At 41.2% G+C, this 27,126-nt stretch overlaps 1 protein-coding gene across 1 annotated transcript in view; it reads left to right on the plus strand.

Moving 5' to 3' along the window:
• The window catches only part of IARS2 (isoleucyl-tRNA synthetase 2, mitochondrial), a 67,778-nt gene that overhangs the window by 4,102 nt on the left and 36,550 nt on the right, over nt 1–27,126 (plus strand). The window contains exons 4-14 of the mRNA XM_075204272.1: nt 3,832–3,980; nt 5,225–5,274; nt 6,836–6,945; nt 8,581–8,671; nt 8,785–8,900; nt 9,616–9,785; nt 10,337–10,427; nt 11,760–11,911; nt 12,907–13,067; nt 25,326–25,428; nt 26,248–26,344. Coding sequence (XP_075060373.1) covers nt 3,832–3,980; nt 5,225–5,274; nt 6,836–6,945; nt 8,581–8,671; nt 8,785–8,900; nt 9,616–9,785; nt 10,337–10,427; nt 11,760–11,911; nt 12,907–13,067; nt 25,326–25,428; nt 26,248–26,344 — 1,290 coding nt within the window. The remainder of the gene's footprint in view (nt 1–3,831; nt 3,981–5,224; nt 5,275–6,835; nt 6,946–8,580; nt 8,672–8,784; nt 8,901–9,615; nt 9,786–10,336; nt 10,428–11,759; nt 11,912–12,906; nt 13,068–25,325; nt 25,429–26,247; nt 26,345–27,126) is intronic.

Raw genomic sequence — 27,126 nt, forward strand, 5'->3', positions numbered from 1 at the left:
AGCTATCGTTAGTGTTAGTGTATTTTATGTGCGGCCCAAACCAACTCGTCGTCTTCCAATGTGGCCCAGGGAAGCTAAAAGGTTGGACACCCCTGATTTAAGCATTTGGACATCTTGAACATATTCTGAAAAATGTTTTCTCAAGTCCTCATTTGTGAAAGATACTAGTAAATCTGATTTCCAATTTCTTTGCATAGCTAGCTTATGTTCTTCAGCGGGGTCATAAGACTTTAATACTACGCAGATACGCCTACCTTGTGGCTAAATGAGAGGAGGCTTTAAGGCATAAGTAAGGGAGGAAAGGATTCAGAATGTTAGCGTTAGCTGTGTGTTTTTCCCTACTAGTATTAAAGTATTTGCGTCTACAACTTTCTTTTCAAATTTGAACATTTATTGCTAATTGAAATGGCAACGCCGTTACACTTAAAGGGACCGCTGGAGGTGTAGAAAGTGGGATACTTATAGTTGGTAGATAGAGTTTTAGGAGTGAATGGGGAAATGAGTTTAAAAAAACAAAACACTATTATTAAATGAACTTAGAAATCACTATTTTCCACAACAGACCCAATTTTTATTTTTTTTAAACATATTTTATTAGGGAGATTTTTCAATTTTTCAAAAACAGTGTAAAGGTTAAGTTACATTGGTCAAACAACAAGTACATTGCGAAGTAGAAAAACAATGTGAACTTTATCAATAAAAATAAAAACCGAGAAAGGGAAAGAAAAGAAAGAGCAGGGGACAGAGGGAGGGAGGGAAAAGGGAAGGGGAAGGAAAAAATGTTAGTATGGTAAGAGGGGGAGGGAGAAGGGACACCTGACTTGGCATCTAAATGTAATATAGGTACATACCATATATTGAGCGTCTTCTGACGCTGTGGACATTAGTCTCCATTCTGATCCGGTCTTTGCTGTTCTGTCCCACAGGAGGCGAGCCAAGGATCCCAAATTGCACGAAATTTATTGGGACATTGAGAATGCTTGTAATGTGTTCACAACTATATGTCTGCCATATTCTGTTGATAATTTCAGGCAGCGATGGGGATTCTGGGTGTTTCCAATTTGCTGCTATTGCGCATTTAGCTGCTATAAGTATATGGCCTATAAGCGCCATTGTATATTTGTTAACGTCCGGTACAGGCCTATGCAATAGTGAGTATGAGGGGCAGGGGGGGAGTTTTACTGCGGTGACTCTATCAATTAAATTGTGAATTTTCCGCCAGAATTCCACAAGTCTCGGACAGGACCACCAAATATGTTTGAATGAGCCTTCCTGCTCACAGAGTCTCCAGCATTGACTAGAGGAGTCAGGATACATGGCTTTCAAGTGGGTTGGGACTAAATACCATCTATATAAGAGCTTATACGAGTTCTCTTTAGTACGGACACAGATAGAGCTCTTAGCGACTCGTGACCTGATCTTAGCCCACTCTTCTACCACTAGTTCCACACCAAGGTCTTCTTCCCACTTCAGCTCATAGCGATCTTTGGCAGGTTGACGCAATGCCACCATGATACTGTAAAAAGTAGGGAGGGATTTACGTCTGCAGAAAGTTTCTAAAGGTGTGAGCTGGTATATAAGCTTAAGCGTTGGGATCGATTGATATAAGTGTCTCAATTGAAGGTATTGATAGAAACGGTCATGGGGAATGTCATATCGTCTTTGTAAGTCAGCATATTCGAGGAATATCCGCATGGGCGCTATGTCAGTAATGAATCTTAGACCTCGTCGGGACCAGTGGTGAAAAGAGGAGTGTTGTTGTCCTGGTGGAAAATCTGGATTGTTCCACGTGCGAGTACAGTAGTCCCACATCTGGAGGGAGAAAAGGGTGGTGGATAAGAGTAACGGGAGTGGCGGTCTATGTTTGATTGAAATCCAAAGTAATGTATAGGGCGAGAGTAATTGCAAAAAGGTAGCCTCGATGTCTACCCAGAGCCTAGTGGAGGGTGGAGAGTGAAATAAAACTAGCTGGGTCAAGTGTGCAGCATTATAGTATTTGGAGATGTTTGGGAGGCCCACCCCTCCTTCTGAATTTCGTCGGAAGAGCGTGCAGGCCCTTACTTGGGGTCGCTTGCCTGCCCAAACAAATCTAGTGATTTGCTTTTGGAGGCTCTGTAGCGCAAGAGAGGGTACACAAACGGGTAGGGTTTGAAACAAAATAAAGAATTTGTGGCAAGAGGTTCATTTTTACCGCCGCCATGCGTCCGAGCCAAGAAATATATAGCTTATCCCATTTCTCCAGATCACGTTTGAGTGAGTCCAACAGACCCAATTTTATATTGCATACATGTAACGGTTAATAAATAGAATTCTACATATAAAAGGATTAGTCCGGTTATGTACTGTGCACCTTGATCAGGTCTTGTAATATGAGCAGCGGATTGTATAGGATAAATCAATAGAACATCTTGTGTAATATCGACATAATGTCTTATGTGCTGTTGTCACAACAAGACCTAACTCTGTAAGCATATCAGCAGTATGAAAGGGTTAATCAACATAAAACCACCTGGTTTGTCTAAAATGACTAAACGACTCAAAATTATATCTGACACTCTTCCGTGACTCTTTGACCTATCCCAAAATACAAGTACAACCTAAATTAATCTGATACTGTAAACTAAGAATTCCCTGCATAAATGTAGTGTTCTGAAAGTCAAGCCTATCTAACTCGTGAATTCAAAGACAGAACGTCAGTAAATGGAGTTTAACATGGCAGAAAGCCAAAATGCTTATTGGAAAAAAATGGTGATAACAAATTGGCATACAGAAATATAAATGCAAAATGTTTTAAAAAAATAAATAAAACAGAAACAAACACAGAAATATTCATAATACACTCACATACTCTTTTCATAATCTCGCACCCGGGAAAGTCTAGAAGGTATGGTCAGCTCATCAGTAGTAGCCTGAGCCCTAAGAACTGACAATTTCTAAAATAATTTCATTACTATTAAACATTTTCCCTTACCGAATCTCAACCTACCCCCTTTCTCTGTGACATCACTGGAAAAAGTGTGCAACAACTGTTTTTTATTTCTCTGTGTTCAAAATGGTACAATGCTCTTCCAAAAAAAAAATAGCAGAGATATGAGAAGTCCCCTTATGGTATAATTGTCTGTATATATGCATAGGAAACATGATTATATTATATAGATTCCTTGGGAAGGTACATTATCTCTATAGCTTTCTTATGGGACTGGTATTTATTGATGACACATTTCATTTGTCTGCTTCCACTGATTACAAATTTGTAGAGCGGTTTCTTCAAACATGGATTATTGAAAGTTGTGCTTTGATGTATTATGCTTCCCATAAGAAATCGTAATGCACTAGTAATGACCGCAAATATGGTTCATTCTAGCCAAAGGTATTTCGCAATCTGCTGTTTACACTGTTGTTGATAATGGTGCAGTGCATGTAATTGGACTAATCCTCTTATCTGTATTCTGTTTATTAACCGCCACATGTATTCAATATGAAATTGGATCTGTTTATGTAAAATAGTGATTTTATTTAATAAAATAATCCATGTATTGTTTTTATAAATCTGCTCTTTACTTTGGTTTAATTATTTGATTTTCATTTAAATAGCGGAGAAGAAAACACTAGTCTTAAATTTCTACTATTCATAAGAGAAGTGTACATCATATTTATGTGCATATACACAGTTTGTACCTATCATATATTGAAATATAACGAGTTAAAAAAGAAAGGTATATAACCGTTTGAAACTTTCTATAATAATGGATTGCACACATTTTGTGTGTGTGAAGTATGAAAATCCCTTATTATGGTGCAGTGAACTTTGATATGTGTACTCTTATTTAGCCAGGGCGTTTGCAGAAAAAGCCATTGAGAAGCAGAAAGCCTCATTCATTCGCTGGGGAATAATGGCAGACTGGGAGAACTGCTATTACACCTTTGATAAGAAGTATGAGGCAAAGCAACTCGATGTTTTCTACAAAATGCATGAAAAGGTACAGAGTTCTAATTCATATTATCATGGTAATGTTTGTGTGCATGTCTTCTGGTTTTCATATGCTTGATAGGAATCCTGTAGCAATATCACTACAAATCTAAACTTAGGGTAGATTTATTTTTTATTTATATCACATGAAAAGTCCGTTACGATTGACCCAGTTAAAGGAACAGTAAGCATGTTTGTCATTTTTCTTATCTGTCTCTTTTTCAAAATCTCTCTGGAGGGTGGACAGGTATGGCTGCCAGTCACATTCACAGGCTCTCAGCATGCCGTGTGATGGCAGAGGGGGGGAAGAAGGGGAGGGAGAATTTTACAGTGCAGCTCGAAGGGAAACTCCAAAACCTCTCTGCTCACTAATTCATGCGACTGTGGTTGCCATGGTAGTCACATGACACTGTAAATGAACTATAAATTATTAATAGCTGCCTGAAAACACAGACCAAGGAGAAAATTGTAGAGCCCATGCTTCTTCTTATAATCTGTCACAGTGAATAATGTTAAAGAAAAACACACCTCATGTTTAAAGTGTGTCAGTCAACCAGTGCTCAGAAACAATAGTAGTAAAAAATATACTTATTCATTCTTTAAAATGTTATTATATTAATTTGCATGCTATTGTTTTGTATTTATTGGTAACAAGGATACTTAATATACTCATCACAAAAAGCTTATTGCTGTCTTAAAATCACAGTTCAATTTACAGTGATTAAAATTTACTAATTGGAGATTATAACATTAAGTTATTGAATCCACTTGGCTGATTTGTATCACAGCGTTACTTTAATAATTCCTTCAGTATGAACATGATTTTAAAATGTGTCTAAAAGCAGAACAATTCAACAGTGCTGAAAAGCTATTAAAACCTAAACACATGATTCTTGACATGTATTCAAAAAGAACTCCAGAAATAAGAATCTACTGTATGTTTGTATGGGAGAGATACCGGAGGTATAGCGCCATCTTGTGTCAGTACATGAGAATGAAAATAAAAATAATGGAAAAATATTTAAAAATAAGGTTGAAAAATTATTACAAAAAAGTGAAAAAATAAAATAGGAAAATACCACAATAAACTTTTCAATCAGATTTTCATCTAATCTTTTTCCATAGCATCATATATGAGAAAGTTACCAATTGGATAGCTTGTGCAACTTGCATATGATACTGTTAATGTACAGAAAATGCAATAAAATTAACTTGCAAAAGGGTATTAAATATGTTCTAATGTCTGTTTTGTAGGGTCACATTTACCAGGATTACAGACCTGTATTTTGGTCCCCGTCAACAAGGTTAGAAATGTCTCTTACATTGATCCTGGCTACTTCTTATCCAAACCCTTATATCATTGCAGTTCAACTGATGACAACGGTCTGCCATAATTTGCAGTCATCAGCTGACTACACAAATAGGTTCTGTATATGGGTAATTTAACTCGCTGGCAATTGCTGTGTGCAACTCTCCAGATCTTGCATTGTATGTCATTAGACGATATGATACAACAATGTGTGGTGTAAACACAATACTGTATCTCGGAGTACATGTTGGATCTGATTTGTTCCTATTTATTGAAACATTGTCTCACTTTTTGAAGTCATTCCTTGTTTTTAATATGAATTGTGTACAGAGGAGGAACGCAATTTGGATGTTGTTGTATTACAGCTGTCCACTGTTTTTTTTATAGTTTTTAAAAATGATCTTGGTGCCCTGCACCGAAAGAGTACGATCCAGGAAATTAATCTGTAAACTACTAAAGTTGTGAGTGAATTTTAGATTGTCATCGTTCTTATTCAAAAAAAGAAACAAATTCCTGAGCCAAAAGTGCACCCTCATCCCAAATAATAAATAAATCCTCTATATACAGGCTATACAGCACCAGGTTTGCCCAGAATGGACCGTTCCATAGATATTCCTCCTCAAATAGGCCCATATATAAATTAGGGAAAGTCGGGGCGCACCTGGTGCTGATGGCCGTCCCAAGAATTTGCAAATAAAAAGACGTGTCAAGCAAAAACTAATTGTCAGCGTAAATGTGATTGAATCCCATATATATCCCTGTAGTCTCTCCGAGACCCCAGGATCTTGAGACCGTGTCGTATTGCTTCCATCCCCTTATGATGGGGGAATGTGTGTGTATAAAGCTTGAACATCTAAAGTAGGAAAAGAATAAGAAGCTTGTCATTGTGTACCCCTGATCATATTCAAAAGGTGCATTGTTGTGAACACTGAATTAATAACCAGACTTTCAATTAGTACTGATATTTTTAAATATATCTGTGTTCGGTCTAGATTTATTGGTTAATTTTGGAATAGCATCTCTAATGTTATTTTTACTTTATGTCTTCCTGAGTTTAGTTTACATTATGTGTTTTTATTGTGAATAAATGTATTTGTGAAACATCTCAAGTGTTTGTGGCTTCCGATTCTGCCATCTGTATGTAATTGTTTAACGGGTGTTTTAGAACGCTGTCATATCTTTTAGTTTTGTAGTGTTTTTTATGTTTTGAAGACATATCCGTGGTCTTTTATATTAACGGCAGCCTAAATTCACGTTTTTTTTTAATTTAAATATTAAATAGTTTACTCTGTTGGTTTTTAATGCATATTATTTTTCATTAGTGTTCTATACAGCTTTTAATATACTCTAACAGACTCAGTCTGCGCTTGATTATTTGTTTCTGTATGTTGGTCAGCTATAATGGTCTCCTTGCATTATAATGAATTGTTAGGAATTATTTATCGGTCAGCGAGACAAGTGATACAATAGTCCAGATAATTAGCTGTGTGAGACTTGTTATATATTGAAGTATCGCCCTCTTATTGATTTGACCCTTTTATCCACCTGCTTCATAGGACAGCCCTGGCGGAGGCGGAGCTAGAATATAACCAGCAACACGTCAGCCGCTCCATCTATGCAAAGTTTCCTCTGCAGACCCCTCCTCCCAAGCTGGCCTCAGTAATAGGTAACGTCTAAGTGGCACAGTGCTTCCTATTTTACTAAAAACAAATTATCGTCCGTCTTGCGTACAATTTAATATTAAACGTAACAGATATTTGTTCATTAGAAATAAGTTTCTTATGGTTGAAAATTCCCTGGTTGGGTTGAGCTACGGATTCTGATCTTCTCAATCGCTCTGCCTGCGAATAGAGCATTTCTATAGAGCGCAGTGGTGAATATAACGCTAGCTATAGTGCATGCATGAAAACATTTATAGATTTACCCAACGCTCTTGTTATTTTGAGTGCCCTGATTTTATTTGCCAAGACTTTTTTTCCCCCCATTATTGCTGTCCATTTATATAGTACCAGATATATGCCTTATAGATTGTACTGCTCTATATTTGGGAACATTATTAGATGTAGTGATACAATCTGTATAACAGACCGGCTGGAATGAACCCCCTTTGCTTGTGACAGCCTTAAAGGGCCGGCAACTATGTGCGATATGAGGACTTGGCTGGTAAAGAGTCTCTCTAGCACTGAAAAGGCCACTTTGGGGTAATACACCCAGACACGCACAATCTGCCCCCTTGTGTAGCAGTTTGGTAGAATCCCTCCCTCTCGACCCCCACAGCTCCCTGTTGAGTACCGCTGTGTGCTAAATGGTTTTTAATATGGAGAGCAGTTAGCGGTCGGCTCTGAAACCGATTTTAGGTATTCAAATAGTCAGAAAGGGAGGTGTGGGGTGAAATCGGTGCCTGATGTAAATGGCTTCTTCACCTGCCTAGTTTGTTGTTTCCTTATTCATATCCTAGTAGACTTGATTCCCCATCCCCTCTCCGTTTCTCCAGCGCCTTTGATAGTGAAAAGTGGCTCAGCTGTCCTGTTGCTCACATCCGCTAACGGTGGGATTTTCAGATGATGGACCACACCAAAATGTTACAAAGGGGTGGTAGTAGCTAAATAGCAATTGTTCTCTCCATGCGGATGTGCTTTGCTTTTTACCCCCTTTAAAGATTTACATTAATTATAATTTTTCTACCAGTCCGTTCAAGTTCTGGGGTCTTATATCCCTCAGCTCACAGCAACATGGAAACCATTTGACAGGTTGACAAAACTGTGACCCGACAGGCACATTATGTGACGGCGTATTGTAGCGCATGACTCCTCTCCTATAACGTGCAGTCATATTAAACAGATTACAGTGCAGTGGAGTCCGTGGACTGTCAACATGTCACGTGGTTACTGTGGGAACAGAGCAGAGTGAGAAGCCCGCAGACCCTGCTGCCAGCTACTGGGTATAATTGTGTGGAGAAACTCTTTAACAGGTGGGAAAGGTATAACATTGGAGGTACACAGATGGAGAGATTAGGTGGAAAATTCAGGGATGGAGAGAATTTTGATTTGGTTGGTTTTTGCAAGTAAGTGTTATGCACTGATGCGGTCAGTAGGAGATCACATCACTGAACTGGTTTGTAGAGTGCGTGCCCAGCATTATAGGAAAGTTTGAAGGGTGCAGAGTGGTAGAGAGAGTGGAACAGCGCAGGAGAAGTCTTGGAGGAAATATGAATGAGACTTTTTTTTTTTTTTTTGGTGTATTTTAATAGACTTCCAGAAACCCTTAATGAGAATATAATTAATATATGTTTGATTTGCAGATAGCTCCACAGCAATCAGTGCCCTGGTTTGGACAACCCAGCCATGGACCATCCCAGCTAACCAGGCTGTCTGTTACATGCCGGACACAGCGTATGTCTCTGTTGTCTAGTACTTCTCTTATGTATCCACACATTCCATAAAACTTGAATAGTTTTTGAGCACTATACCTGTTGTGTACTCAGTGTTTCCCGGTTTGGTTTCAGATATTCCTTAGTGAAATGTGCGACCACTGGAGAGCTGTATATTCTGGCATCTGACCGCGCTGATTCCACCGCACTTTCCCTGGGAACCAAGTTTGAGGTCATTTCAACATTTAAAGGTACATTTGTTAGAAGCAAGTTAGTGGCCTTGGCGGTACCGGAATGCCTCAGGGAATTAAAGCTAATCATTTATGTTAATGTAAGAACCGTTGGATGAACTTTTTACTTTGGAGAAAGAACTAATTTTACTTATCTACATTAAATGTGAGTCCATAACTAAAGGGATCCAGCCCGTGGCCGATGTGAAGTTGTGTTGTATGTCTGACTCTGTTTGTTTGTTTTTTTGTTTGTCTGCGTTACTTGTTTGTTAATGGTGCAGTTAGTAGTTGGCATCATCAAGTTAGTGGGTGTTGGTGATTGTATACAGAGCTTGTACAGATTTTGCCATCAGACATGTGACAATTTAAACATATCATGAACTGTCTGGCTCAGCTTGACCCAAAACGGCACAGTTTTGTTGTAATGTTTTTACTGTTTCCTCTATGCAAATATATTTGACCAGCCACGACCCTGCAAAACTAGGTACAGATTGATTTTGGGGGTAGTGTTTCCAAGGAGGGGGCACACCTTGGAATGCGTAGACATAGTAGGCACATTTTTACACAAATAAACAATCGGTGTGGGTGCATGTTATTTTGTGGTTTGGAAGTGAGCCTTTGTCTGCACATACGATCGTTGGAGATGAATGAGCCGCCGTCTCTGTGGCGCTGATTTGGAATGTTGGCCTCTTATTGGAACAAACCTTGATTGGATGGGTCTTTCCTTGCACTGCAGGAACAGATCTGGAAAGCGGAGTCTGTGATCACCCCACGGTACCAGGGCGCTCCTCTGCTCTCCTGGCTGCCAATCATGTGACTATGGGAAAAGGCACCGGTCTGGTACACACCGCGCCTGCCCACGGCATTGAAGATTACAGCGTGGCCTCTCATCACAAGTTACCAGTGGTCAGTATATGTGGACTTGTATATTCTCTGCTGCAACATAATGTATCACAATGTTTTGTGTTTCCAGCAATGTTTATTGTCTTTCATCAAACTATATGTGTGGTCTCTGATAGGAGAGTAGAGCTTATATACCTTTAAATAACTTTATACCTCAGACAGCACCACCTGCTGGTAAATTATGAGACTACAGAGATTCAATTAAAGGGAATACATTCTATACCGTGTTCATTAGTTGGGTTTACGTCACATATTTATTTGTTGATGTTTTGTAAATAATCTGAATTATTTTACGCAGGGCATCTTATCTCACTTTGTGTTTTTTGTATCCAGTGTTCCAAATCGATATAAAAATTGTAGAGCACTTGATTGCTAAACTGTCAAAGAAGGTCACTCAGAAATGGGAGTACCCATGTTGTACTCTGAAAATTTGAGCTCTACAAAGCATACTTTCTTTAAAATGAGTGATCTTTCTGTGCAACGTTTCTTTAATGGCTTTATTTTACAGTGATTATTCTCATCCAGCGTGATTGTTTTTTTTTTTTCCTTTAAAGGACTGTCTGGTGGATGAAGCGGGCTGCTTTACCTCCGGAGCAGGGGCTGATCTGGAAAATAAAGCGGTACTTGAAGATGGAAATGAAGCTGGTACGTGCTGCCGTATTCATTGTAATTATGCACTGACGGCAGCTCTAGATCATTGTTAAAATTAATTATTAAAGATAGAAATAGGCGCTCATTGACTGCGGCGCTGGGGTTATGAGTTCTATTCCCGCCCATGGCCTTATCTGTGTGGAGTTTGTATGTTCTCCCCGTGTTTGCGTGGGTTTCCTCCGGGTGCTCCGGTTTCCTCTCACACTCCAAAAATATACTAGTCGGTTAATTTGCCGCTATTAAAATTGACCCTAGACACTCTATCTCTATATCTCCATCTCTCCATAAAAATGGATTAAACATACTTATGGAAGCTCCAAGACACACAAAACATTCACAAAATTGTGACTGCACATAACCAAAATAATGTATATTCATGGTGCTAAAAATGTCTTGTATATCTCAATACATCCAATTCAACAGCTAACTTAGTCCAATATATCATGTCTGTTTTGTCACAAAATCACACTGGTACAGTGCTTGCTGGTTAGTCTCAATATAGGTGAATCCTGATGGACAATGCAATGTGTCCGTCTGTACTATGTCACATTGACATAATCGATCCAGTAAGTGACCCAGGAAGAAGCGCAGTCCCCTATACTTGTTTAAAATTAATTATATTGGTATCGGGGCTCTTTAACCTTAAAAAAAAAGGCCCGTCGCATTGTTATTTAGTACATATTTTGAAGACATTGTCACGAAATGATTAAAATGCATGACATGTCTGCTGTGTTTATTAACTTTTAATCAAATTATTTAGTGAATAAAAGAGTTTAAAAACACACTTCTTGATAAAGGCCATTAATGGTTTGTGACTCAGCGCAGCGATGAATAGAGAAGGGGGCAGCTGATCCTAATTTCTTGGTACCCGTTTATAAAGTGACCGACCGCTGCAGCCTCTTAGCGCCAATCAGCCGGTTCACATCTAGCGTGACCGCGGCCTGTTTGGCGCATTGGAATGGGTCTGCAAACACAGGTTTGCTGGTTTCTAATAAGTTCAGTTGGGAACGACTGTTTTTTGGGCCACATACGCTGAATTTAGGCTAAATGTCTGGTTTCAACTACAATATTGCAGCACTAGAGTAATTAACTATTAACGGAGGGCCTGGATTCTTAAGTTGACCGAGCCCCCCCGTACGTTCCTGTCATTTACTGCAATCTACCTGGATTATGAGGCGTAATGTGTGTAAGATTGTATGTACTGGTAATGGTGTACATTTAATGATACCTGGCGCAGTATCAAGGTTTGTGTGATTGTCCTGTACGTGAGCACGTAACGTTTGACGTGTTTGCAGCATAACCCCGTGTATTCTATTGTCCCTTTAGTCATACAGATGTTACTGGGTTCTAAGAACCTGTTAAAGGAGGAGAGTTTTGTGCACAGTTACCCGTATGACTGGAGGACCAAGAAGCCGATCATCATCCGTGCCAGCAAGCAGTGGTTTGTCAATACCGCCAACATAAAGGACAAAGCTCAGGTAAAGGTCCTGACACTGCAGGCGCAATAAAAGGTCCTACAATATGGAACAGCGCATTGTAACATTCACAGATCTATGACAGCCGACGTTTGCTTGATAACAGATATTTAGTATGTATATTGGATAATGTACCTGTCACCTTCACACAGTGGTGGCAGCCATTTTGGACGTTGAACCAGGATGCAGAGTATACAGAGGGGCCAGTGAGGTCCACAAAATGGCCGCCTCCACAGTACAGATGACATGTCCACTTTAATGATGATATAGCCTATCGCCAGGAACTGTTACCTCAGTGATGTCACTGGTTTCTGTTGTATACATAGGTTGAATTCCCATTAAAGGGGATCTGTCATCTGCAGGTAGCGGAGGCAGACATTTCGTGAGTTGAAATCACTAGGAGCCAGTACCTATTATTAGGGGTCTCCTGAATGCTAGCCGGGGCCTCATGAATGCTAGCCGGGGCCTCATGAATGCTAGCCGGGGCCTCATGAATACTAGCCGGGCCGTACCTCTGTCATGTCACTGGTTCGTGTGTAGCTTCATTGTTTGCTCTTTTATGTAAATCTGCTTAAGGAAGAGAAGTTCTGTTGATTTTCTCACCAAGGTCCATGTGTCAGTCATGTGGGCATCTCTACTATAACAATTACCTCTAGCGTGTGCAGTGGTGAATTCCATATGCTGGGCACATACCTTTATGTACCTCTCCAGGGTATCTTTCTGCCTCCCCTGCTCCTACTGGTCTCTATTTACTGATATTAATCTCTGTGTATATTGTACAAGCTGCTAAAGTCACAATCTAATAATCTGTTCAACCAGCCGTACTCGGACTCCTTTCTTAGTAAATGTTCTCACTAATGCCCCCTCCTGCCCATCCCAGCGACTGCCCAGCTGTAGTCTGAAGAGATATATATTACTGTAAATGTTAATATGTTGTGTGCAGTTAGACCCGTTACTTTTGATAAGTTATAAAGACTTCCATTCACTTTCTGCTTCAGGAAGTTCTGAAGAAAGTAAAGTTTGTCCCGGCGTCGGCTGCCGGCCGGATGCTGGAGATGCTGGACCGCCGGACATACTGGTGTATATCAAGACAGCGGAGCTGGGGTGTCCCTATCCCCGTATTTTACCATAAGGAGACCCGGGAGCCGCTCCTGAACAGGTATGCAGATTTCATTATTTTTTTACAATTCAAGAACCCCCTAAAAAATCCAATATCCTATTTCCTGTTGACCTGTTCTTCCATCCTTGGTTGGGTGCGTGAATCTGGGATTCTGGGGCTGGACTGCTCGATATTTCCAGCTCCGTGTCGAGCTGTCATTTACGACACACCGAGGGCTCGTACACACAACAAAAAAACAACGCTTGTTATATGTGTGAACAAAACTGTGTATTTATTCCTCGCGTGTTAGAAACTGGTATTTATTAACACATCTCAAAGCTTAATCTGAGCACCCCTGTGAGTGCCAGGCCTTGGGAGCAGTAATAGCATTGAGAAGTGAATTGGTCAGATTAAAGAGCTCTACTCTTGCCACCCAGCTAGCAGATTCATTCTCTTGCCACTGCAGAGGGCAGATGTCTGCTAGGGGGGCGAGTGGGGGTGGTATTAACATTACTGGGGCCCTTTCCAGTGCATCTTTTAATTTTCTTTCTCATTGATCTCTATATTTGTTTGTAAACTTGGTAAGAATCAATATATCATATATATGATGCAAGTTTTTTTATTATGTTTTTTTTTTCCATGCCCTTATTTTAACTTAGCTGGTGAGAGAGATTGATTTGTCCTTTGCGTGAATAGATTGTAAGCTCTGTTGGATATAGACAAATTCTGTGTAATGTATGTGTAATATACACTGATCAACCACAACCTTATAACCACTGACAAGTGAAGGGAATAACATTGATTATCTCGTTATCATGTCGCCTATAATGGGGTGGGATATATTAGGCAGCAAGAGAACATTCAGTTCTTGATGTGTTGGAAGCAGGAAAATTGGGCAAGTGTAAGGATCTGAGCGACTTTGACAAAGGGCCAAATTGTGATGGCGACTGGGTCAGAGCATCTCCAAACAAGGCAGGTCTTGTAGGGTGTTCCCGGAATGCAGTAGTTAGTACCTACCAAAAGTGGTCCAAGGAAGAACAACCAGTGAACCAACGATGGGGTCATGGGTGCCCAAGGCTCATTGATGCACATGAGGAGCGATAGACTAAGTTAGCTGTGATAGAAAGGTGTCAGAACACACAGTTCATCGCAGCTTGTTGTCCACCGCCGAAAGCATGTACACCCCTTCATGGCAACGGTATTCCCTGATAGCAGTGGCCTCTTCCAGCAGGATAATGTGCTCTGCCTCACTATAGAAGTTGTTCAGGAATGGTTTGAGAATCATGACAAAAGAGATCAAGGTGCTGACTTGTCCTCCGAATTCCCCAGATCTCAATCTGATTGAGCATCTGTGGGATGTGCTGGAAAAACAAGTCCGAGCCATGGAGGCCCCACCTGGCAACTGGCTTTAATGTAGCGGCTGAGCAGTGTATATATTGGGAATAATATTCTGCCACTGTACCACACAAAGGATTTTTGATCACATAAAAGCACAATGCCTCAGGCTTTTATATACCTTGTGGAAATCTCAGGGGATTTCTGATAATACTTTATAGTAAGGGGAGACATAGCATACAAGGGTCAATTTGAAACGGAGCAAGTTACTTGTAGGAGGTGATGCATATATCACAGATGGTTACATTTACATTTAAACAATGAGTCTTGTGATACAAAGAGATATCTGTGTGTACATTTGTGTTTATATGTACAGAAGTCTGACGCCAGCACTACTGACATCCAACTTTTAGGAAAGCCGGTCCTCGTATGGCCGCTCCAGGATTTAGAGTTAGCAGCAAAGCAAAAATAATTTGCTCATAGGCAAACCATGTTGTAGAGGGGGGATACAATGATTTCTCTTTTGCGCGTGTCGGAAAACACCGGCTGATTTTATATGTAGCACACAGTGACCGGACAGCTTTTTTTTCACCCTGGGATTTAGAATTGAACTATGACTCCCCCCCCCCCCTCTGCCGCCTGTAGTTGGAGCTCTCACTATCCTGCCTGATCCACAAACCCTTATTTATTTACTTATAGTCTCACTGGTTTATGCCGGAAGAACCTGCCTGAATCCAGTGAATTTTTAATTACCATGGGGGCTTTTTTTTTTTTTTTTTTTTTTTTTTTATAGGTTTTAAAAAGGTAGATTTTCCTTTAACTGATAGGTAAATTTGTCAAAAATAGCTTTATATATTTGTTTATTTTGAATGGCGGTTTCAGCAAATCTCTTTATCACATTCCCCCCATAGTCCTTAAGAAAAAGTTTAAAGGGATTTTTTTTTCCACCTGCAATATGTCTCTCCTCCTACTAGGGGGCAGCACTGCATCTTGGTCTATGGCCACAAATGGAGATTATTGTTTAATACACACACACAGATATAGTAACTATATCATAAATCTGGTTTGTAGAGTTCGGTTTGATAAAGCCCTCAATTTGCTGCACTTTGAGCCCTACTGGGAGAAAAGGACTATACAAATAAATATTATTTATTATTATTATGCATGGACTGTGGGAGACTTGCGTTTTCAATGGGGTGCATTGCCTTGTAACAGTATATATGTGGTGATAATTGGGGGAGGATACTTAACTATTTAGCATCTTCAACTATAGCAAATGCAATATTTTTTAATGAATTGAAATGGTACGCTAACTATTTTTTATATAGCCAGTTTAGTTTGACTTTATAGAATGTAGCGCAATGGAATCTGCGCCCTACGGAAGGCCTGTCGTCCTCACTAACCTCCATTACATTTATAGGGTGTTGTTTTATATTTACTGCTCTTTCAGGCGGATAAACCCTATTTGCCATTTCCTTTCACCTTTGATTTTAGAGGCTATGTCTCCATTCTCCAGGGGCGAACCACTGATACAGACAATACTGTAGGTGTTGTGTAAGGGGTAAAGGTCGGACGTGTTATTTGATTTTCTGAGGAAGAGGCGCAGTTTAGATGTAACTGGCTGAGCCGTAAAGATTTATTACCAGTCACCTGAATGGAATTTATAGAAAATATGGCCTGGTGTTGTATGCGACAAGCTGTGATTGCACAACACTGACTCAAAGTTCAACAAAGTTTGTTAGCGGATCTTGTTTTTTTTGTTTTTTTTTTTTTTCTTTCCACGTATTCAAATTTGTTTTCTGTTTGCCAATTTTTTTTTCAATATAATATGTTTACGTTATTTGATATTGTAAACCACACAACCAGTGCTGACATTCTCAGAACAATAAGTTTTTTGTTGGGCAAAGTTCTTAATTATTTTGTCTCTGTCAACGTTCCGTATTACTGGATTTATCTCCTTTGCTCTTATAATCTATATTATTTTGTCCATTGTATCGTGAAATAGTGAACTTCAGTTTCAGGGTATAGGGCTTCACTGATTCTTTTATTTATGAAAAGAAAATATATGAAGTGAACGTTCTCTGTACAGCTCCATATTAAACTGCCCACAGAGCCTGATTATCCAATAGGCTGCAGCCTAGGGTACCAGGCTTTGGGTGGGAGGGGGGGGGGGGCAAAATTGTGACCGAGAGATCTATAAACTGAAATTAATTTTAAAATATATGAGAATAGTTGTTAAAAATAAAAATGTAGTGAGGTTTTAATCTTGACGTATTTCCTTGGGCGGGCGCTTGAGGATAAGAGTGTAGGAGAGACACTGGTGGCGACAGGCGCATCCGTGACAGCCCCCTGCGCATATTCACCCTCAGTATCGCTCATGTCTCCGTTCTGCTATTCCGGTCTGATTTTGAAAATGAAATACGTGACAGAGATTGCTGTGATAGCTGTTTTTAATGGAGCTGAGTTTCAAAAACACAGGAACATAATCATTGGTGGGGGGCATTATTATTTATTATTATTACCATTTATTTATATAGCGCCACTGATTCCGTAGCGCTGTACAGAGAACTCACTCACATCAGTCCTTGTCCCATTGGAGCTTGCAGTCTAAATTCCCTAACACACACACACAGACAGACAGACAGACTAGGGTCAATTTGTTAGCAGCCAATTAACCTACCAGTATGTTTTTGGAGTGTGGGAGGAAACCGGAGCACCTGGAGGAAACCCACGCTAACACAGGGAGAACATACAAACTCCACACAGATAAGGCCATGGTCGAGAATTGTGAACTCATTAACCCCATTGCTGTAAGGCAGAAGTGCTAACCACTGAGCCACCGGGCATGAAGGAAGATAGATTTTAAATTAAGGATGAGTTTGTTTTTACCTACTGCGTATTATACTGGCGAGTTGGCGCTACCAGCGTATTAACCTAGGGTGGCCTGAGGCCCGGCCTCCCGTCTAATTAACCATTGAGATTCTTTCAGTTAATATGCTTAGAATTATATTAAACCTGTTTTCTCTTGCTCTTTATAACCACTGAGCCAAGAACACCTTATTCCTTAATATTTAACATTCCAGTCCTGACTCCATTGTTACAGTGTCTCTGTAATACTCACACATCTAACAATCTCATACATTCTAATCAAACAGTCTTTTCATAGAAGGAGGTGCAGAATTTATATGATAAATGGGACAAGAAGGCTGCAGAATAGTTAGATATTTTAATCACGATTGTTCTGCCCACATACATAGCAGTCCAATTGTGTTTAAGTACAGGGGGATTAAAATAACCAAACGTAGACAATGACATTTCCGAAAGATCTTTTAGTTTTGAGCGCATCATTGTGGGTCTTTCGTGTGCCGCGCACACAGCAGTAATTTGTATGAGGGCGTCGAAAGTCAAAATCGCTGTGTGCACATCTTAAGTGGAACTTAAACCAGATAAGGGAGAAGGAGGGTGAGCTGATGCTGTACATAAACTGACGTTAAGTAGTGCTAACCGTTACTTCTGTGTGGACGGTACACAACTGATTCCTAAGTATACATTAATAAAATACAAAAAACACATGATTTTAAGATTTTCTAAGTAATTATCAGTACCTCAGCATTGGTTGTACTGTGGCTGTAATGAGGGTTAACTTTTATTTAATTGTTTTCACTCAAATGCCCCGTCTACATTTCTTTGCTGAACTGTATTATTGTGCCTCACTGCATGATGCCATATTTCTGTGAAAATCCCTGACAAATCATTAATCACTTACTTGGATCAATAGATAAACTGACTTGTCCGCTACAATATATGTCGGCAGACTTTATAAACCTGCTGAACCTGTTTCTATATCCCAGTTTCAAAATAAACAATCGGGGCAAAGTAAGCACCCATTGGAGAGAGACGAATATTGTCGGTTTAATTAGAGATTGGCTATGTCTGAATGAAGTTATACTATTCATATTATCTTGTGACTGGAATTCACAGTTTCTAAACTCATCTTAACTTGATATTCACGGAGTAATGTCGATTGCTGTGTGGATGCTTTGTTACTTACACAGAGATCGTCAGAAATGTGTTATTTTTTTATTTTTATTGTTATCAATACATAATTTTAGTAAATTTAAATAAAATACATTTTAAAGGCCTTTAAGCTTAAAGAATAGCACAAAGCACCTCTGAATGATATTATTTAACTAGGCACTTTTAACAATGGATGTAAATAAAGAATATTTTTTTTTCTAAAATGAACTTATCACAAAAAAAACGTGGACGTAATTTAGCTGCACCCACATAAAAATACATCTATAAACAGACTTTCCTGTTAAACATAGTACTTTATGCATTATCTGTTAAAGGAAAAAGTGTTAAAACGCAAGTAACAGTTTTGTGAGTCCAACAAAGTATATTCGATATTAGATTCTAAGCCTTCCCCGACTGACCATGTATCCATAATACAACGTTTCGTATATATTTAAAAATAATAATAGCATACATTTTAAAAAAAAACCATACAATATACATAGTACAGATCCAATGGCAAAGTTGCATCTTCCATTCTGTGGCGCAAGTGCGGTAATCAGAATATTGGCCTACAGAAATGACAGACACGTTATTATCAAGGTGGCTGTCAATTCATAGGTCATCTTCCTGTTTTACCATCTGATTAAAAGTCTGCGGAACGCGTTGTGCTGATATCCTGGCGCGTCGGAATGAGTAGATAATAATTTGGTCCCGTCCGGAGGAAACTTAAATCTTTGCAGAATGTTTTTTGACATTGGCAGAGAGTGACGATTGAAGAACCCGGGCTGGAACCCACCTTGAAACTCTCAAGATTCCTTCCTGGCTGGTCAGCAAGTGCCCATCAAAAGTAACAGCATCTCCACTGGAATAGTGAACAGTCCACATGGAGTTGCTGTTACACCTGATACACACTACAGGCTCATCCCGTTCCCTTCTGGAGTTTATTTTGCCTGCAGGGCCACGCAGCGCTCGATCCTCGGGTGCTGTGTGCTGCTCCGTAGTGTTGCCACACCTGTAAGACAAGATCGATTACAAATCCTTCAGCTCACACGCTCTGACACCAAGCCACACCCAGTACTAATAGGGTAATAGCCACAGCTATTTCGCCAACACCTTTTGCATTCATGGAAAGGGAAAGGAAACTGCTGATTGCATCTCATGTGGCATTGCTCGTCTCTTCAGCAACCGAGGGGTTAATTGGGTCACCGCTGGAGCTGGGGCTTCCAAGACGACACCGCGCCCGATGTAGACTCAACGGACTGAGCTCTGCAAAACTTATTCATCTATACAGCCTACAGTGCACTTAAACAAAATACTCAGCAGGTAATGGCAAAAGTGAGGGTTAAACATGTTATAGCAACTATATATAACCTGCTGAGTGTCTAATCTTGCGTCTAATTTACCTCCTACAGAAAGCTCAGATGCAACAAAAATCTGGAGTGAATTCCTTATCTCTGTCGGTGTCAGACAGCTGCCTACCTGTGTCACTGGAGTGCAGACTGAGGGACAACTGCAGGGACTGTGTTCCTCATCACCTAGCAATCGCCTGTGACTCTGTCTCCGGCCCAATGACAGGCGCCCTGTGCCACAATCAATATGCCAGTGATTGGCTGGTGGCACGTAAGCTTTGACTCGCACACACAGGCTGCAGTGCGAGGTGACTGGCGATAGGCACGTAACGCAGAGCTCTCCCTGATAGGCTTTTATAGGCTCAGGGCAAAGTTTTACAAGGACTTTTATCGCCTTTATGGACTCTGATACTTAGAGAGGAGCTGGCAGATTTCAGCCTGATAAGTTGCAAAAAAAGACTTTTTTTTTTAACCTTAATGGGAAATTAATTAAAATGATTCAGGCTTCTAAGTACATGGACAGAATATAGGCGGACATTAAACGTGTTTGTCTGACATACGCTGTGTCATCTTGCTCATAGAAGATGCTCTTTAGGTGTGAAGATTTAATTGTGTAGGATTTAATTACACTTTATTTATTTTTTTATTTTGTCCAATTGTGTAGTAAAGTAGTGAACCTAGTTCTCTATGCACATAATCTGTGTACTATTTGTAGTTCATCGTTTCATTTATTTTTAATAAGTAGCCTATTCAGAACAAAAATTTCGGTAGCTCAATCATAGGCAAACTGAGGGGGGGAGGGTTTCTAGTGCTGGGAAACCCCCCCCCCCCTCCCTCCAAGCCTGGGGCACTGTATAATTGAGGTGGCTGGACCCTGCTCCCTTTTCACACAGGGGAGAGCTGTGTGCACCTAACAGTAGTACATGCAGCATTACCCATGTATATTATGGGATAAGAAGAGTTGGAGAGCAGCCAAGCACTGTCTAATATTATAACCGCCCCCATGCATGCTGGTCACGCCCACTGGTGGCGTGGTGTGGAAACCCCTTTCTACAAATCCTGCGTTTGCCCCTGCCAATGACCCAGCCCAAGGTAGCCCACTATGGGACCGACCCAGGGGACGAATGGCGCCCCTGCCCCTCAGCCCAGCCAGTTCTTGGTGCGTATCTGCTGCATAGGAATCACAGGTCTGTTAGGGGGACAATTCCCAGAGCGGATGAGAAGACGATCGCTGGGGGGGCTGATTTTTTTCATCTGACTCTGAAAGTACAATGGTGAGCTCATTATTGCTCTATATACTGCAAAAGGCAGTACGTACGTCGGTCATTTAGGTTTTAACAAAGACGAAAAAAGTTGCTCAATCGCTTAGCAGAAAGTGCGGGGAGGGGCAATTCACTCCAACAACACATATAGAACCCCCCTCCCCTACACTCATCTACCAACCAGCAACAGGTCCTAAAATCCTGCCTCTAAATAGTAATATAAATATATAATATATTTACAAATGTGTTGCAAGTGTTCAACCACGTAAAGGCTAATAGAATAGCCCTGACTAAATCAATGAGAGTACCAACATTGGGTCACATAGGTTAATTTTAACTTGAGTGCAAACTTACCAGGAGGTAACAAGCCCTCCCCTCTCTAGTTTTTGTTTATTTCTCATCATTTTCGTATTCTGTGTTCACTGGTAGGGATCATTTTTTTTTTTAAGAAGTGTGATTTCCCCCTCCCTCCCTAGAAATATATTTGATATATTAAGTTGCAGAGGTGCTTGTCTGTTACCCCCCTATTCCCTCTCTTGTTGATCTGTTTTATAATACCTTTTTTTGGAGGGTTAACTTTTATTTATTAGGACTATTCATTTTTTAGTTTCTGTTAAAGGATTGTGTCATTGTTTCTTTGTTTTTTTTGGCCTAAACAATTATAAAGGATCCATACAAAAAAGGGTGAAAAAAAAAAAGGTTTAAAGATATTGTCAAGAAATTGGGCTAATGGTTGAAAGATGACATGCCCACCAGAATGTAACGTATTTAGTATTCCCTAAACAGTGTTGGGCATTTTAATTGGGCCGTATGAATTGCGTCCAGAAAACGTGGGCAGATTCTTGTTTTAAAAAGTTAATTTTATTTATTTTTTTAAAACGTATTGCTGTGTTTTCATTGTTACAAGATTTGTAAAATAAAATATGATATATATTATATAAAATCTAATTCTGATACACTGATTAAAGAGAACTCCATCTGTCCTGAAAATAAAATGATTTAAAAAAAGTCGTAAAAATAAGTAAAATGTTATACACTGCTAGATACGGTTAGCCGAGGCCGTGAAGGGGTTACGGACAGCCTGCACTTGTGCGTTATACAGCTCTTCTTGTAGAATTAAAAATGAAATGAAAGTGGACTTTGCTCTATTTTTAACTCCACTGATTTCCAGAAACCTGTTTGTACACTTTGTAAAAGTGCAAGAATGCACCAGGGTGTCTGTGATTGTCGGCATGTACTACCACTCCCCACAGTGCTCCCACAGGGGGGGGGATAGTTCAGTTTATGATCACTTTAAGCATAAGCAGATCATTTTAATTTCTATATTTCACATCATTCTTTTTGTAAACGTTCAGCGATCATAACTGGGTCAATATTGTTGGTTAATAATTAAAAGTTTGCAAATATTTGTCCGCTTTTTATTCTCTTAGTTACATAACATTTCCACCAAATATGTGACATAAAACAGAGTAATTATCCAGGTGTGAGATGGGTCTGTCATACGGTAGGCGAGGGGTGTCTGTAGTGATATGTTTTTGATCGGAGAGTGCTGTGTGGTGCTACGTCCTGACCGGCGATGGTCCTACACTCTATATACCGGAGAGGTGCAAACTGTGGCTCTATTTCCTGTTTGCTGGTTTTGTGTGACCTTTAGCCTTCTCTCCAGCCCATCCTCAGTCATTTGCATGGGTGTATTATATTGGTGTTTGCTTTGTGATATCTGTAGATATTTTTGCAAGTGTTCCTTGATCTGTCAAAGGTGACGCTTGGCCTTGTTGGTAATGACTCTATCCTGTCCACAAACCATAAACTGACTTTGTGGTAACTTCATAATTTTGAAACGAGCAGCCATTGTGAATCGTGGTTCTGATTTGGTGGCGTGTGGTCTGTTCTGACCTTTTCTCCACAGGACATGGAGGGAGCCTGGAAGCTTCAAGGTCATTGTTTCCCTGTTGCCCTGCTCAGATATACAGAATCCCATAGATGTTTATATCTTGGTCCATGCTCCCTGTAGTAATATACAGGTGTCATTATACTGTACACAGCGGGATCAGGGGGCCTTATGTCTGCTCTAATATTCTTCGCTATGAGTAGGACATATATTCTCCCATAAATAGGAAACTGCGTTATTCTAGTAACTCACTCAGCGTGTCTGCAAATTTGTCCCCGGTGCTCCCGCAGTACCACCCACACTGATCCCCGGTGCTTCCCGCACTAGCACCCACAGTGATCCCCGGTGCTTCCCGCACTACCACCCACAGTGATCCCCGGTGCTTCCCGCACTACCACCCACAGTGATCCCCGGTGCTTCCCGCACTACCACCCACAGTGATCCCCGGTGCTTCCCGCACTACCACCCACAGTGATCCCCGGTGCTTCCCGCACTACCACCCACAGTGATCCCCGGTGCTTCCCGCACTACCACCCACAGTGATCCCCGGTGCTTCCCGCACTACCACCAACAGTGATCCCCGGTGCTTCCCGCACTACCACCCACAGTGATCCCCGGTGCTTCCCGCACTACCACCCACAGTGATCCCCTGTGCTTCCCGCACTACCACCCACAGTGATCCCCGGTGCTCCCGCACTACCACCCACAGTGATCCCCGGTGCTCCCGCACTACCACCCAGAGTGATCCCCTGTGCTTCCCGCACTACCACCCAGAGTGATCCCCTGTGCTTCCCGCACTACCACCCAGAGTGATCCCCTGTGCTTCCCGCACTACCACCCAGAGTGATCCCCTGTGCTTCCCGCACTACCACCCAGAGTGATCCCCTGTGCTTCCCGCACTACCACCCAGAGTGATCCCCGGTGCTTCCCGCACTACCACCCACAGTGATCCCCTGTGCTTCCCGCACTACCACCCACAGTGATCCCCGGTGCTTCCCGCACTACCACCCACAGTGATCCCCGGTGCTTCCCGCACTACCACCCACAGTGATCCCCGGTGCTTCCCGCACTACCACCCACAGTGATCCCCGGTGCTTCCCGCACTACCACCCACAGTGATCCCCGGTGCTTCCCGCACTACCACCCACAGTGATCCCCGGTGCTTCCCGCACTACCACCCACAGTGATCCCCCGGTGCTTCCCGCACTGCCACCCACAGTGATCCCCGGTGCTTCCGGCACTAGCAGCCACAGTGATCCCCGGTGCTTCCCGCACTACCACCCACAGTGATCCCCTGTGCTTCCCGCACTACCACCCACAGTGATCCCCGGTGCTTCCCGCACTACCACCCACAGTGATCCCCGGTGCTTCCCGCACTACCACCCACAGTGATCCCCGGTGCTTCCCGCACTACCACCCACAGTGATCCCCGGTGCTTCCCGCACTACCACCCACAGTGATCCCCGGTGCTTCCCGCACTACCACCCACAGTGATCCCCGGTGCTTCCCGCACTACCACCCACAGTGATCCCCGGTGCTCCCGCACTACCACCCAGAGTGATCCCCTGTGCTTCCCGCACTACCACCCACAGTGATCCCCGGTGCTTCCCGCACTACCACCCACAGTGATCCCCCGGTGCTTCCCGCACTGCCACCCACAGTGATCCCCGGTGCTTCCGGCACTAGCAGCCACAGTGATCCCCGGTACTCCCGCAGTAGCACCAGCTAAATAAAAGTTTCCGGGGGATGTTTTTTTCGTCAATCTCTAAATATACAGCAAAGCCCTAGCAGGTAGTGAAACATTAACAAAATCAATGCGCTAACTCTTCCCTTTAATTTTGGGGGATCAGTTTCAGAAACTGATATATCCCAGTGGAATCCCCGAACTCTTCTGTCCTTGATGGAGGGAAAACAATAACTATAACCTTGAGGATGTAAATGTGTTTTGTACCTGTACATTAGAGCATATATAGAAGACTTTATACATAGAATAGGTCTCCATGTCCCTACACAGTTTCACGTTCCCTCAGGTCTCCATAGACTGCGATCTCCAGCTGGTCATAGCCACAAAAACATTTTTGCTCCTCCTAAAACATGGAAACTTTCCACTACATTCTATGCAGGGTACTGCACTCTCAACAGGTAGTCATATAGATATTACGCTGGAAGATATGGACGTTCAATTACTGGAGGTCAGAACAATGATATAATATTATACTGGGATACTTTATTGTAATCTGACTCTGCAATGTCCAGTGTTTCAGTGGTAAACGTGTCTGTACTCTGCATATAGTAGTGGTGGGGTTCAGTCTGGAGGATCTCAATCTCAGAAGATTGTTGTAACTATGTTGTTCTTAAAATCCAAGATCATTATAGCTGGCTATTTCATAACTGTGTATAGATTGTAGATTTGGGGTCACTTTCCCCCCCCATGTCCCAATAACTTGCTCTTTTCTTCCGACAGGCATAGTGTCAGTCATGTTATAAAACTGGTGGAGCAGTTTGGCAGTGACGTGTGGTGGACACATCCCGTTGAAGATTTGCTTCCAAAATCTGTGCTTCAACAGGTACCCTTCATATATACAGAGAATGGCTGCTCCACTGTGTAGCCAATGGGCTGTCTCTGTAATCTACCTTGTATGTATACAATAATTGTACTGTACGTTCATCTCTGATCTTACTATAGACAGTGGCTTCTTGCCACTACAATGCTAACCATACTTTCTGTTATTTAATATGGTCTTATCGTTCAACTCCGTATAAGAGGTGTGTAATTATATACATCAAAGTGACTTTTATCAGCTCTGTCATTTCATTTTTTTTTGCTGAGTGTCCCTATATCTATATTTTCTCACTGTTGCCTATATATACTGTATATATTTGTATAATTTTGTCTGTTTCACTAGCTGGGATGTCTTTATTATGTAATAAGTGAACGTGCTGGACATGGCTTTCAAAAACTGCCAAAAGCCATATTGCATCTAGAAACGTCATATATTGCAAGATTTCCACACATTGAAATACCGAAGAGTGTCTGTTTTGGCTTAATTCCTTCCTATCAAAAAGTAAACCGTTGATTGGTGCATAATTATGAAATTATTGCATTCACGTTTTTTTTTTGGAGTCCTATTTAATAAATTGAGAAAATGTTTGGGCTCTTCAACTTTTTCGAGGTGCGTTACCTGTGTCTGGATCCTGAGTTGGATCCCAGAGTCTGTTATTGGTGTCTCCTGGTTGTCGCCAGAACAATGATCTTTTGGCACAAAACAGCTACCCATGCCTTCCCATCTGCAGGTGCCCACTGTCCTATGGGAGTAACAAGATGAATAGGTTACCTGCAGGACTGTGAAGTGGACATTGTAATGATTGTGTCTGTTTCCTGCTAGGCTGGCGGCAGTACCAACGTGCAGGACTTCGAGCCGGGGCGAGACGTTTTGGACATCTGGTTTGACAGCGGAACATCGTGGGCCTGTGTTTTGGAAGGTACAAGATCCTCACAAAGCAATGTTGTTAAAATGTGAAAAGATATTAACTTACTGTGTTCCTGAAAATGGCACGTAGCTCAAAACAAAAATACTGTTAGTTTAGTTGACACATATAGCCAGTTTTTGTTTTTTGTTTTTATAATTATAACTGAGATTGTGCTAGACCATAGCTTTTCCGAAAACTAGATTAGAGAGGACTCTAATGTATTTGGAGGTAGAATTAATTCTGTTTAATAAATCAGTGGGTAAAGATGTGTATATTGTATATTGAACATATGTGGCAATCCTTTTTAACTTAAGTGTTCTGTATGTAGGTAGGATTTACAGAGGGTGTACCCTGTTATTTGCATTTAAATAATATATTTACAGAAACAGCGTAATAGGCACATAAACATAAAAACTCCACAGGCTGCAGTATTGATAACATGTCCTGATACAGTAGTATCACCAGGGTATCTTACATGAGGTATAGTTTTCTGGCATAGCTTAATATCTGTGCATTTAAGACTATGTCTACACTGGCTATAAAATGTTTTGCCTGAGGTGCAGCTAGAACTGCTGTTATTATACAGATCACTGATCCGGTGTTTTAATGTCATCGCCCGTTTAATGGCAGCGGCTAACTACACTCGCGGTAAAACATTCTAAATATAGTCAGTGAGTACGAGACCTAAATCATCATCACCATTTATTTATATAGCGCCACTGATTCCGCAGCGCTGTACAGAGAACTCACTCACATCAGTCCCTGCCCCATTGGAGCTTACAATCTAAATCCCC

Source organism: Mixophyes fleayi, chromosome 3 (genome assembly GCF_038048845.1).
Source record: "Mixophyes fleayi isolate aMixFle1 chromosome 3, aMixFle1.hap1, whole genome shotgun sequence".
Taxonomy (NCBI): domain Eukaryota; kingdom Metazoa; phylum Chordata; class Amphibia; order Anura; family Limnodynastidae; genus Mixophyes; species Mixophyes fleayi.